At 38.2% G+C, this 14353-nt stretch overlaps 2 protein-coding genes across 2 annotated transcripts; one reads left to right on the top strand and one right to left on the bottom strand.

The window, feature by feature from the left end:
• The first annotated feature begins 189 nt into the window (after positions 1-189).
• ndufb9 (NADH:ubiquinone oxidoreductase subunit B9) lies at positions 190-4077 on the top strand. The gene is made up of 4 exons (XM_067611841.1): positions 190-351; positions 2189-2381; positions 3245-3358; positions 3675-4077. Exons 1-4 carry the CDS (start codon positions 263-265, stop codon positions 3804-3806), a joined length of 528 nt encoding a protein of 175 aa, XP_067467942.1. The 5' UTR covers positions 190-262; the 3' UTR covers positions 3807-4077.
• A 202-nt stretch (positions 4078-4279) lies between these two features.
• Positions 4280-14105, bottom strand: LOC137198178 (angiopoietin-related protein 7-like). The gene is made up of 7 exons (XM_067611842.1): positions 13429-14105; positions 10698-11904; positions 9882-10116; positions 8851-8985; positions 7782-7998; positions 5563-5758; positions 4280-5111 (listed from the first exon to the last, which is right to left on the bottom strand). Exons 2-7 carry the CDS (start codon positions 11343-11345, stop codon positions 4965-4967), a joined length of 1578 nt encoding a protein of 525 aa, XP_067467943.1. The 5' UTR covers positions 11346-11904; positions 13429-14105; the 3' UTR covers positions 4280-4964.
• Positions 14106-14353: the final 248 nt, after the last annotated feature.

Below are 14353 nucleotides of genomic sequence, written 5' to 3'. Positions count from 1 at the left end.
AAAATGACACAAATTTAATCCCATTATATTCTCGTCTTTTCCAAATAATATAAACAAGAGACAATTTGGAGCAATTTTGCTTTCAGACACTCACTTTTTACTAACGTTCACGATTAAATCCTGACCCTCAAAAAAAAAAGAAAAGAAATAAAATAAATTTGTACGTTTTGTAGGTGTTTTACGGCAAATAAAAAACCGCCTCAGACTCCCAGAATCCTCCGCGCTGCGTCGTCCGGCGAGAAGGTGACAGGGGACGGTGAAAATGGCCTCTGCCTATCTCACTCACCAGCAGAAAGTGTTGCGACTTTACAAGAAATCCTTGAGACACCTCGAGTCATGGTGCATCTTTAGGTAAGAGGAGCCTTCTGCGTGTGAGCTCAGTGTGAGAAAAGTGAACAAAACAGCGGAAGGTCGCTCTTTTAGTGCGGGCTGTTCAAGCTAACAGCTAAGCTAACTGTTAGCCAGGTCACTCATTCCTAGCGTCAGGCTTTCCGCTGCAAAATCCATTTTAGCTCATTCAGCCCTCATGAAAACAAGAATATATGTCACTGACGTCTTCACTGTCACTTCTAATTAACGCAAGTTTATTTAAAATACTGTAGTAGTCAGAGAAAAGATTCAGACATGTAGCGTTGACATCTGAATAATCACACCAAGCTTCACTCTCAATTTATAACGTTAATGTCATTGTTATGATAAAATAAATGTGAATGGATACAGCTGGAAATGTGCGATTAGTTTACATGAGAAGATTTTGTTTTCTTTAACCTGTGGTTGCTGTTATTTACTCTCCACTCCACTGTTATCTGTAATGTGAAAGTTAACTCTATAAACAGCAATGTCATGAGCTTCAAATCTCGCACGATTAATTGGTTCTTAATTGACACGATAATAATGAATTATGATCCAATAAATCAAGTTAATGTTAAAGTCTCACATCAAGGGAAAGTATCTGTTATTTGTTGTATACAGCTGCAACTCTGTCCTATATAATGAACTGAGCAATGTAAAGTTTGTTGTTGTTTGCTGAAGGAATATGAAGACATATTATGATAGTTACAGCAGCCACTTGACATAAATCAAAACACAAAAACAATGAAGTAGGTCAAAGAAACAAATACAATTAACTGCAAAATTATATACAAGAAATAGACCAACTCAAAACAGTAAATAGAATAAGTATAAATAGAATAGACACTATTGATATAACCATAACTATAATATTCTTTTTGCTGAGTATACACGGTTCAGTGCTCTGGTAAGGTGTAAGAAGGTTAAGTATTTGTCTTTTTTTCACATTTTAGTAATTGAGGTGTTCGTGTTTCTCAGTTAGTTTTTGAGATGTAATGTAAAATTAATTTCAAATATGATATGGTGCAACCATAATACTGGTTTATATTCATTATTTACATAAACACACAACTTATCCTACTTTATGTCAAACTAGGGTTGATAAGGAGCTACAGTTGTGGCCGAGTTATGAACTGATTTGGGCATTGTAAAGTTAAAAGAAATAAACTGCTAATCAGCAAACAATGTAATGCTTCTAAACTAATGCCAACATATATTTGACAATTTCTTGTTACTTACCTGCTGACATATGTGCTGATATTACTACTGCTATGTATCTTGCAAGCTAATATCACCAACTCATTCATCAATCAAGCTGTGATTAAAACATACCTAATGTTTTATCTTCTGAAATATTTTTTTTTATTTGGACGAAAATTGTTGTTTTTGATCAGGAATTTTATCTCCAGGACCTGCACATCTTGACAAGAGTGATGAAGAAGTATTAAGAAGAATCTGACGTTGTGAACGTTCAAAATCTCAATCTTACAGGACAAGTCGTGTCTGGAGGAAATGAAATTATCAGCCAATCGACAGAAAATGAATCAGCTGCTAGTTTTATTGATTGATTTAAGTGATTCATTGTTTAAATCATGTCAGAATAAAAACACTAAAAGTTCTTTAGCTCCAGCTTCTCTGTTGATTTTCTGCTTCTTTTGTCTTATGATACATTAAGTTAAATATCTTTAAGGCTTTGAACTGTTGGTTGAACACAATCAGACATTTAAAGGAAACTGTGATGGGTGTTTTCTCTTCTAGATACATCCGGTTCTCCTTCGGGCATCGTCGGTCGTATGATTTTAATAAATTAAACTGTTGTTGTGTTTATCCGTCACAGAGACAAGTACCGGTTCTACGCCTGCATGCTGCGGGCTCGCTTCGATGACAACAAGAATGAGAAGGACATGGTGAAGGCCACCATGATGCTGAAGGCGGGAGAGGAAGAGTTCTGGGCCAACCAACATCCCCAGCCCTACATCTTCCCCGACTCTCCTGGAGGGACTTCCTATGAGAGATATGAATGCTACAAGGTGAGGCAGGGCTTCATGTGATGGAGTCTGTGTCAGTCACCGTGAAATAATCTCCCACTGGATATAATTTTCCTTCTTCTCCATTATTTTCTTTCTTACATTGCTGTGAAATAGTTTATATATATATATATATATATATATATATATATATATATATATATATATATATATATATATATATATATATATATATATAAACTATTTCATATATATATATATATATATATATATATATATATGTGCAGTTTTTTCAAAATTTTTGAAACTACAGAATATTTTAAAAATAAAATTATTTGAATTTGTTGGTTTAAGACTTTTATAGTGTTTTCTGCAAAAGAAAACAGTTAAATTGTAGGATGTGGCTCTGCAAGGCTACAATAGATTTGCAAGCCTTGTTAACCCCCCTTTTTTATAACCAGTGGTTCTCTGTGTTAAAATACAAGCTACTTTATTTATAGTCATATTTTCATAAGAAAATTATGACGGACATTGACTTGCAGGATGTTGTGATGTGTGTGTGTTGCACTGGCTATCGAGTTGTTACTGCCCTCTGCTGGATATGGGAGGGTAATGCAACTGGATTGTATCACAGTCTGAGAAGTTCTGTCTTCAGATGTAAAAAAATCTGTAGAAATGTAACATTCTTTAATGAAAATGCAACAAAAAAATTATAGTGATATACTTGATTATTGTATTTGTTCTATTAGATAATAAGAAATTCACAAAACTTAAATAGTTTTTGTCAGGTGGCCTATTTTGGCTTATTAGGAACAATTATATTTAGGATTTAGGATATTTAGAACAATATATTTATTAAGTTAAAATCACGGTGTTGATGGAAATCCTCTGGTTTGTTCCTGTAGGTCCCAGAGTGGGTGCTGGAGCACTGGCACCCATCCGAGAAGGCCATGTACCCTGACTACTTCTCCAAGAGAGAGCAGTGGAAGAAACTGAGAGCACAGAGTTGGGACAAAGAGGTGGGTTGCTCTGCTTTTTGTCTTTCAACAGGAGGCACGTTTTATTCGCCACCAGGGCACATGTGACAATGGAAGAAGAATTTGTCACTGTCCTATTTAGCACTCAGAAACATACTTCATCTGGAGTTTTTGGGGAAAATACTTGAAATTAAAATTCAGAGTGTTTATTGATTAAGTAAAAGATTATAAACAAATCTAACTCTGTAAAAGGAACTCTTCTCATACAGTATTGTCTTTGGCAGATTAAACAATAATGAAGATAATAATCAGTCGCAGCCTTAGTTGTGAACCTTTATTTCCTCCTGTCTGGTTCCAGGTCGCCCAGCTGCAGGCCGAGACTCCAGCCGGAGGCCCCCTGACCGAGGCCCTCCCTCCTGCCCGCAAGGAGGGCGACCTCCCCCCTCTGTGGTGGCAGTACGTCACCCGCCCCAGGGAGCGCCCCACATAAACACCCCTCCGCCAACCTCTCAACCACACAAAAGCGGCACGAAGACTAGCGGACCTCTTTATTTAATTACCATCTGTCTGTAAAGAATATTTTATTTGAGTCATTTCTGAGGAGGTTCACCTGTGCAGGTTGCATAACTGAGAAAACTACCTGTCAGAATTCACAGTGATTCTTCAGTAGTCAGTTTTTGATGGTGGATGACTTTGCGAAGTCTTGTAGATTTACCACTTAATAACTGTAACTGTTCCAATAAAGAAATATGTGATGAAAATTGTTTGTGTGTTCTGTACATTGAGACACATCGGGTGCTGTTTAAGTACAGCTAATTTCTAATTTTGGGAAATTATTACAGGTTGATCATTCAAAAGAAAGTCCTCATTGCATTCTGTTAAAAAAAAGTTAAATGGATAAAGGTAAATGAAAAGTTGACCATGACTGGTAAACGTCTTTCAAGCATAATTAACACAAACAAATTAACAAAAACGAAGACATCATTTTATTACCTGCCCAATCATGTCACTACGTGGAAGTTCATTGTAAGTTAGAAAGTAATTAACGAGATTGTTTCACATGATTCAGATTGTGTAAAACATTTGTATTCAAAAATGTGCCCTAACCAAGTTTTTACACTTCTCAAATACAAAATGTAGACACGTTTGAGTAGCTAAGCTTGAACTGGAAGATATAAGCAGAATGAAAAAAAACTAAATACTGGCTGTAAAATCTGCGTCTGCTTTGATAATCAGGTTTTTTGTACATATTATACACTAATGATCTCCATCACATCAATATAAACCCAGAATACTGTAGTGTGTGTTCTGGTGTGCCACAGGGATCTTTTCTGGGTCCACTGACTTTCTCTCTCAACAAGCTTCTGCGCTGTGAAACCACTAAAATTTGGCATTAGCTTTCCAAATGCTTCAGAGACGATACTGAATAGCTGTTAAACAGAATGAGCAGTTCCTGAAATTAGAAGTGGCCATCTTGTGTTGACTGTTGTTAATACAGACGTGAAACGTGATTTGTTTTTGCTTTATCTGTCCTGTGGTGCCTCCCATATGTCAAACTTTCCAAGGTCTAACACAAATGATGGTGTGTTATGAACATCGCAGGGCTGTAGGCTGTTAGACTTGTAGCTTTATGACAAGCACTCCATCACTATGGCGACAGACGTGGCCTGAAGTTGCGTGGTCGTATCATCATTTTGACCGCCTTCAGAGAGTAGAAGTCTGAATCCTTCCAGGAGAACCAGACGATGCCGTCCGGTCCAAGTAGGTTCTGAGTCCTCAGAGAGTAGCGCCCTCCCTGATGGAAAAAAAACAAAGTCAACATTAATACAACATAGAAACAATCTTATTTCAATATTAAAGGCAATGAAAATCTACTTTCTCAACGAGCTTCTTGCTATGAATGATAGAGTCCTCCATGAATGATACAATCCTCAAAGTTGGAACAGTTTCGGATATTTTTCTCAGTGGTTTGAAGTGGCGGGACAAGAGTTGGAAAAAGGTGATGTCATGTATTTCTGTGCACCAAGATCAGGATTTAGCAATATCTGAATCAAAATCTGATGATAATTGTGGGGTTGTTTGCCAATGTTGCCACCTTTTGACAATTAAACTCATAATGAGAATTAACAAAGGGTGTTTTTTTATCCCAAGCTTTAACTTCGAGTGTTAATTGTTTAGCCATGACACCAAGTTTTTAAGGGCTCTAAGTTAATGACTTTGTTCTATATCTTGTCTTGTGGTCCTACCTTGTAGTAGATACCGTTGAGGTTGGCATAGAAACACTGGTGAAACCACCAGCCGGCGTGGCTGATCTCGGCGCAGATGTTTCCAGTGTCCGGCGTGCTGAAGCCCTGCTGGTCATGATACCAACCGAATGAATCCTCCACCGTCCCACTGAAACCAGACACATGGAGGCGGTACTGGTTCTCCTCATTCTCTATCCTGCAGGAGGAGAAGAAACCAAACATTTCACAATAAACTGTTATATATGAACATGTTAATATTTACAGTGTTAAATAATCCTTGGCTTCTATTGGATTATATTTGTGTCATAATACTTAGAAGAAAATCTCCCAAGCATCAAATAAAAAAATAATTTAATTGAATGGCGAATGAAAATAAATTGAAAGCAAAAAAATGACCTCACAAGCAAAACTTGAATTAAACTTTTGTGGTCTTTTTTTCAGTTTTGCTGCTTAATTTTCAGTTTCAGCTCTGACACAAAGGGCATGTGGGCAGGTGTTACAGGGCTACATCCCCATTAACCAATTACATTTGGAGGGACAGGTCAATGGTAAATTGTACTTGTTGCAATACCAGACCATTAAACCAACCAACAGCGAAACTGAAAATTTATGCAGCAAAAAGTGAAGACAAAAGAGAAATCCTGATCAGTGAAAGAAAAGTGGAGAATACTGTAATCAAATGTATAGTTTTATCGAAAATTTTGAATTTAAGGTCACTTTTTTGCTTTCAGTTTATTTTTCACTTTCAATTAATTTTTTTGGTTTGATATGTGGAAGTTTATTTTCAATAATTATGACACAACTTTAATCCCATAGATGGTTACTATAGAAAAAAAGCAACACAGAAGTTTGATTTATGCTTCCTATTTTCAAATATGTTTGGCAAATGTGATGCTATCTTAGGTGATGGAGTGTAAACTTCTTAAAATCAAATATAAAGCAGGAAAGAGCCACTAACTCTGCTGCCTAGCCATGTAAACTCTGATATAGTGGTATTCAGGACTGCCACTCTGGTGCAGTGGATGTTCCAGATATGAACAGGGATTTTTCTAACATGAAACCCCACAAAATTACAGCTCACATTGGAGCAGACGAACACACTGTTTAATCCATTCCTTACACTTTTTTTGTTCTTGTGTTTGGCAAGGCGGAAAAAACATGACATCACCTTCCAAACTCTTTGTATATTGAGTATAAACCTGACAGACTTGTCGTGCCTGTGGTTGCTCACCCATGACTGGAAAATTGTTGCAGAGGTTCAGCGATCATTCAATCCAGTCATAGTGAGAGTGCGTGAGTTTGTCACTTATTTCCATAAAACTTAAAGTCTGCCTCTCTCCCTGTCATCACATCACCACCTGTCTGTCTCTTTACCTCTACATGTGTCTCCAACAGTCTATACTATTACTACCTATCTACATCTGTCTTTCTCCCAGTCTGTCACATTTCCTACCTGTCTGTCTACCTTTGAATGTGTCTCTAACAGTTGTCTCTACACTGTAAAAAAAAAAAAAAAAGTTATTTCAAAGAAATTTACTGTATTATTTCACAGTTGTTTTTTTTTTTGTTTGTTTTTTTTACATTAAGTGTAAATGCCATAAAAACACAGGAAATTATTTTTATCAAAAATATTCACCATAAAATAAAGGCTGTAATCTGTAAATTAAAATAATGGAATATTATAGTTTTTTTTTAACAGGATTATTCAATTGCTTAATGGTCTTGAATGTTAAATTACATCGAATCCAATGTAAAAATACAAAAAATACACATCCTATTACTGAATGTAAAATTAAGGCAACTTTCTGGGTTTTTTTTTACAGCAAAACTTAAATTTAATGTAAAAAAAAAAAAAAAAAAAAAAAAAAAAAAAAAAGTAAAAAAACGGTAGAAAGTTTGGCAGCAAAGGTTGCCAAACAGTTAGCATCAAATAGCAGTAAAAAAATCCTTTCGTTATTCTACAGAGAATTTAAAAAAACAACAACAAATATTTACTGTAGACATTATCTGCATTTTTACAGTCCAGCTATTGTAAAATAAAAATAACAATTCATTGTAAAATACTGCTAGAATGTTAAACAAATGTATAAATCTGCACAAAAGAAGAGAAAACATTGAAGAAATACCTCAAAATTACCTAATTTAAATAAAGGCTGGTTTTATACAGTATTCTTTTGTAAATACTCCCAGTCTGTCTCGTTTTCTACCTGTCTGTGTACCTGAAGCTGTGGTACAGGGCGTGTCTGTGGATGTGGCTCCAGTCTTGCAGGTCTATGCGGAGGCTGTAGTGGCCCTGGTTGGACAGCAGGTGGAGCTGTTGGTTGCCCAGCCAGTGTTCTCCTCGCGGCTCGCCGAAACCCTCGCGGTACTCCGACCAGCCGCGGTTAAAACTCACCGAGCCATCGCGCCGCCGCTGGAACACCGTCCAGCCGCCACCTGATGCACAAACACATACAGATACAGAAATATGTCATGTTTAAATACTGGCTAAAAAATACACATTTAGGTAAACATACCGTAGAAACACATTACAGGTGTACACACATACTATGTGGCACACAGACACATAAAGGCATAAACATATGTTGTCAGAATGGGCTGATCCAATAAAAAAATGGTAATACTGATCATTGATTAAATGTCAGTAGAATTAGCCGATCCAATGATCACCAATTTAATATTGATAGAATCAGCTGATCTGATCACTGATGAAGTTCTAATGTCATTAGCATCTCCTGAGCCAACAGAGTATCAATTTTATGTCAATAGAATCGCCTGATATCAATTCCAAATTTAATGTAAATTGAATCAGCTGATTTGATACCAATCACCTGTTCTTCACAGGCAGCAAATCTTTTGAATATATTTCACTTGAAAGTTCTGTCTGTAGAAAAACATGAATCCATGCAACCTTACTTCTAAACTTGGATTATGTAAAGTAGTTTTATATGAATGTAATTAATAGACTCTTGGTTACCTCATTGTTATAATATGTATTTGATCAGCAAATGTAAAAATGACCATTCCAATTGTTTTGGAATGAATACTGTCCAATTTTTCAGTCAGCACTCAATTTAGAAAAGCATCTGTAGCTCTATTTGATTACACATATAGTAGATATGTACACTCACAGATATACTGTATACATTTGTATACATGGCTTTATGTGTACACTTGTGTAAATGTGTATATCTTTTGGCATTTGAACCAATGTGTTGACCCACATATTGCACGTTGCATACACCTGTGAATATATAATGTGTATGCAGTATACGGTGTGTGTCTCACCCTCGGTCTCCATGTCACAGTAGACGGGAAGGGTGGCGCCTGGCGACAGGATTATGGTGTAAACACCAGAACGGCGAACACCATTGTGATACAGAGATGCACAGTCTGATGGACAGAAAGACAGGTACTGTCCGTCTGAGGGAGAGACAGACAGAGACAGAGACAGCATCACAAAACAGTCAAACTGATGAAACGGGTTAAATCCTGAGTTGTGTTGTTGAGTCCATGTTGTTGCTGTTAAATAGAAACTTTGCAGTGTTCCCTGTGAATGTAACAACACACAGATGTGCAAGTAAACACACCATTCATAATCTCCATAATAATAACTGCATCATTAGTCAGAACCAATGAACTTTACAACAAAGATTTACCTTACAAGATTGTCAATTAATAATATATTCAGCCTCATTTTTGGCCCTGTGCGGAGGAATATGTCAGCTGGAATGCATGATGGTACAGTTTGGGTAAGTACTAGAATTTTGATTGATAGTTTGTTTGATAGTTCTAAAGTAAAAAATATTTGATGGCTATATGGTTTGCTGTACAAGTGTTTTAGTAGTAGTTACATTACTTACTGTTTGGATAATACTTGTGTTTGAAGTTAAAGCTATCTTTGTTGAATTCAAACTATGGACTGGAACCCCTCGGCCTGCTCTCATTTGTTCTAACAGATAAGCTGATGAGTTGATTGATTGACTCTGGGGTGAGACCATCCTTTGGATAACAGTATTCAGCCTAAATATTCTACAAGAACATGTGACATAAGAAATAACACAAATACAGACACAATACAAACAGCAATGGTCAGTGTGTTACATGCAAAACCAAGAAATGAAATTTATTACACACTGCAGCATATTCTGATTTTTGTTTGCTAAACCTAAACTCATGACAGTAAAATAAATGTGTTGTATGCATGTATGCATGAAAAACTGCTGCTGTGTGTAGTTTGTGTTAAAATGTTCCATGTGACAGTAGAGCTGCATGAACATGCAACTTGTAACTCACCAGTGTGTTTGTTGCATGTGTACCTGATGCCAGTGTGTCTCGCATGCTGAGCGGCGGTGTAGTTCGGATGACTTTGATCATGCAGCCCGTGTTTCGGCTCATGCTCTCCACTGTGGCTGACAGGTTGTCAAGCTGTGCTTGCATCTTGTGCAGCAGCGCCGAATGCATGTGGAGCAGGGTGTCGGCCTCGGCGTATCGCAACTCCAGAGAACGCAACCGCTGCTCAAAGGTTGAGTTCAAACTAACACTTTCTTCACTCTGAGAGATAAAGCAAGAAGAAAGGAGACAATTTAATCTATAGCTGATATTGGTGAGGTTTAATGTTGTTCAATCTAGTTTTTCATGTACCAGCTGTGGAGATCAGGGTAAAAAGACAAAGCATAAAATATGACCAGGTATTTGAATCATTAACCTCATTTCATTTTGTTAATTGTTCCAGACCTCCAGAGTTGTAGGTGCATGGAAATACTGCAGCCCAGAAAAATGCTCTCTAGGTCAGACAGACTCAGAAGGATGCAGGGGCCAAAAGGCCTGCAGCTAATCCTGTTAGCATTCAGGGTTAAGGAGGACTTAGGTGGTGTCAAAACAGAGAGATAAAGACAGACAGAGATAAGGAGAGGCAGAGATAAACAGAGAGAAGAAGGTGTTGTGTTTACCTGCCTGAATAATCCTTTCCCCCCATTTTAATAGAAACTTCACTAATATGCACATTTATCACAGTTACTGTTACTGTTTTTAGCATTGGCTGTATTGTTTCTGTTTAGTGCAGTTGGTGAACATGTTTGGTGAATGTCAAATCCCACAAACATATACAGTAAAGCAGGGAACAGCCAGTCTACCTGCATCTCCAGGGCCTTGACTCGATGCCAGTGGTTCCTCAGCTCCTCTTGCTGCTCCGATGTTGTCTCCCTCAGCTCCTCCAGCTGCTCCTTTCTGTTCCGGTTCTCATGGAGCCAGTAGGAAACATCATCTGTACAGCGAAACATATCTGGGCAACGTTTTTGCTTCTTTCCCACTGGAGGCAGTGTTGCCACCAGCCGGCACTGGCCATTAGAAGTCAGCTGGCTGCTGTACTCGCCACACTGTTTAGCTGAACTCCCAGTAGTCTGGTTGGGGGATTGGTCAGTGCCAACATCAGTAGCACTGATGCTGCTGCGTATTACTGGTGGGACGTCAGGTTGGAGGTCGGAGTGTGTTTCAAGAAAGGAGTTAGGAGGATGCCAGTCAGCGTCCTCATAGTTGTCCTTGTTTATGTCCGGTTCGTCCCAGTTTGTTTCCTCGTTTTCTTCAGGTATATGTTTTATTTCAGTGTTCATGTCTAGTACATCAGCATTTGTTTCAGTGAATGTGTTGGGATGTACATCCTCATCATGTTCAACATCTGGGTGTTCATCAGAGGACACAAAGTCACCAGTGACAGGTTGGATACACCAGCCGCTAAGCAAGACTAAAATCAGTAAAATGGATTGCACCTCCATCGTGAACATTCAGTAATTCGCCCTCCTTGGTTGTTGTTGACTTTTATCCATAGCAACTTCCTGTAAAGTCAACAGTAGAATCAGTTTTAGTTGCCAGTTCAACTACAGGGTTGGACATCATAGCCTCCAGATGAGGTCCAGACTTCACCCAAAGTTAGACTTCAGTTGTAGACTTGGAGTCAGCTTGGGGAAGAACTGATGAAGAGCTGAAATAAAGTCCAATTGATGTCCATGAGACCTAAATCCCTTTAAACTCTGTTAACATCACAGCCAGGCTCAACCTGATCCAATGGCACAATGTTACCACTTCAACATTCACTGGGTTGGTAATCGAAGAGATCACTGAAAGTCTTGGTAAGTTTTAGCCAATGAAACAGGGTGTTGATCAGTAATACAGGTCTTGATATTCATGTTACATCAATGTCATGATTCAGGCATGAAATCTTGAAATCCTTGAAGTGAAAAAAGTAACTGATGTAAAGAGAGTAGTTGTAGTGAAGGATGCTGTGAAACCAACTGCCGAGGTCACAGCCAGGTCAAAGGAAAGGTTCACACCTTTTGGTCAAATCTGTTGAAGAGCCAAAACAAAGTCCAGATGAAGTTTACAAAACCTTTTGTCCATGTATTGTGCCGCAAAAAGAACCTCCAGGACCCCTTCAAATTGCCACATTCTCTACCAGCTTCAGTGGGACCAATTTGCTATGAATTCTGGGCTAAATTATAAACATGGCCGACATCTGAGATTTGATAATCAGCTGAGGAACAGCAACCTCACAAATCATGTCCATTGATGCTCAGTGCCAACACAGGAAGTAGAGAGACGGTGTCCGTGTTGTGGAGGTTAGGGTGTAGACAGAATTCACATCCCGTCATAGAGCTGCAATTAATATTCACCCTTTTATTAACCCTTACCAAGTGCTTTAGTGACTCTACCATTACCATACCTTAATCATAATTTAGTTGCCATAAACCCAACCTTTCCCTAATCTTAAATCTGCATTAACTGATTTTCTGGCCACTTGGGGGCAGCAGAAACAATTTGTGAGCACAACATACCATCATCTTTTAAGTTGATATATTGAATTTGTTAGCAAACAGTTGCTTATTTCCACATCCAGCAGTTACAAAGCAACATTATCATTCATGTTTCTGTCCACCTGGTGAATGTGAGTCCAATATTCACTCTCTTTTAGCTCTGTTTTTGCTCTCTACCAACTCCTGAGGGAAATATCTGGCTCTTTAGCTGCTAAATGCTCCACTATGTTCACCAGCTAGTCTACAGCTAACTGTGTCTGTTTGCTGCTTGGTGCTGAGCAGGTAGTGTACAGTGGCTTTTTACAGCTTTTTCTCTGAAAACAGCTGCCTGCTGTGGCCCAAAATGATGCTATGAGAGCGCTGAGAGTGAACCAAAACAGTAAAGTTGCAGCTGGACAGCTAAACAATAAGCTGAAACTCACTATAAAGCTGGGGGAGCTGCAGAGTCACTGATAATTCTCTGTAGGTTCATCACTACGAGCGATGCCTCTGACATTACACACTGACATTTCATGCTTTGTTATTAGAATATTGATCATAGTCATATTAACCATACTGTAGTTGTCATGTGCAGATATTGTAGAAAGTTTTAAAACTGTTGGCATTAGATGAAAAAAACGTTTGCTGAATTGTCCGATATCGACATCCTTGTCTGGCAATAAGGTTGTCCTTTTCGCAATGTTAATGTCTTTTGGGTTTGACTTTTTCTTTTCCTTAAATGCTCCTTTGAGAGTTTTTAAACCAATGTATTACTACATGATGACACCTGGACCCTGAAAATAAAAGTGAATAAGTGTTGACTGTGAGTGTCTATCTTCTGGAAGTCTTTACAAGCTGATTTTTTTAGAAATCAACTGAAACCTTTCCAAACCATTCAACACTTATTGAAAACTTTGGAAAATGTATGACTGCATGAAAAGCTCCAGCGAAGAAGCCAATATGAGCTAAAACATTAAATTCTACTGGTATGGTCTTTTGGTTCAAAACATGATTTTTTTCATTTAAGGTGAAACACACACACTCACACATGCTCTCTATATTTGAACAACATTCCTACCTGTTGACCTGTGCGTCTCAGCTCTGAATTCACGTCAATGGAAAAGCATCAGGACAGCCAGGAGACTCTGTATGTGTGTGTGTATGTGTGTGTTCAGCACTGGGTATGACATCTTATCCTGATAATCCTCTAAAGGGATTGGCAGCCATTGGCCTGGAAGGTAATATAATGAGATCAAAGTAATGTGACTACAAGTTACAGAATCTGACATAACACAGCAAATTTAAGTGATAGACTGAATAAAAATGTGAATAAACACTGATCTGTTGATTTCATGTTTAAGGATACAGATCTGGCGTTTATGGTTTGACACATTTGTCGAACTCAGTTTGCTGCAGACTTTGTCTCTCTGCAGTTTGGTTCTGGGCAGGTAGTGTACAGTGGGTTTATCAGAGCTTGATTGTTGGAAACAGATGCTGCTGCTGCTGCTGCTGCTGGAAACAAGGTTGATGAGAGTGAAGGTTAAGGGCTCAAACAATCAAAACAATGAGCTGGAAGGCACTAAAAAGCTCCGTAGAGCTGAGAGGATCTGCAGAGCTGGGGATACACTACAGACGACCCTTTTCACACTGCACTCAATAGATCTATTGTTTAGATGAAAACTTGTATAAGTACAGCTTTAAAAGTACCCCAAGTACCCCAAGCTTACAATCAACCCACCACCCTTGTAGCCATGTTAACTATATCCCATAAAAAAACATATTGTACAGAACGAACTACAGACATGATATTGCTAAAAAAGTAACGTTTGTCCTGTTGGTGGCTCTGAGGAAGCACTGTAGGATCATTGAAATAGACTAGCTGGTGAACATAGTGGAACATTTAGCAGCTAAAGAGCCAGATATTTCCCTCAGGAGTTGGTAGAGAGCAAAAACAGAGCTAAAAGAGAGTGAGTATTGGACTTACATTCACCAGGTGGACGAAT

Source organism: Thunnus thynnus, chromosome 15 (assembly GCF_963924715.1).
Source record: "Thunnus thynnus chromosome 15, fThuThy2.1, whole genome shotgun sequence".
In the NCBI taxonomy this organism is placed as follows: Eukaryota; Metazoa; Chordata; class Actinopteri; order Scombriformes; family Scombridae; genus Thunnus; species Thunnus thynnus.
The sequence above is the reverse complement of the archived record's forward strand: the minus strand, read 5'-3'. Positions and strand labels throughout refer to the sequence as shown.

Coding starts and splice junctions, on each gene's coding strand:
- ndufb9 (XM_067611841.1), top strand. CDS start 263: ATGGCCTCTGCCTATCTCACTCACCAGCAGAAAGTGTTGCGACTTTAC. Junction 2,382..3,244: donor AGAGATATGAATGCTACAAG/GTGAGGCAGGGC, acceptor TTGTTCCTGTAG/GTCCCAGAGTGGGTGCTGGA. Junction 3,359..3,674: donor CACAGAGTTGGGACAAAGAG/GTGGGTTGCTCT, acceptor GTCTGGTTCCAG/GTCGCCCAGCTGCAGGCCGA.
- LOC137198178 (XM_067611842.1), bottom strand. CDS start 11,345: ATGTTCACGATGGAGGTGCAATCCATTTTACTGATTTTAGTCTTGCTT. Junction 8,986..9,881: donor GCGAGACACACTGGCATCAG/GTACACATGCAA, acceptor TCTCTCCCTCAG/ACGGACAGTACCTGTCTTTC. Junction 5,759..7,781: donor GCCCTGTACCACAGCTTCAG/GTACACAGACAG, acceptor CTCCTCCTGCAG/GATAGAGAATGAGGAGAACC.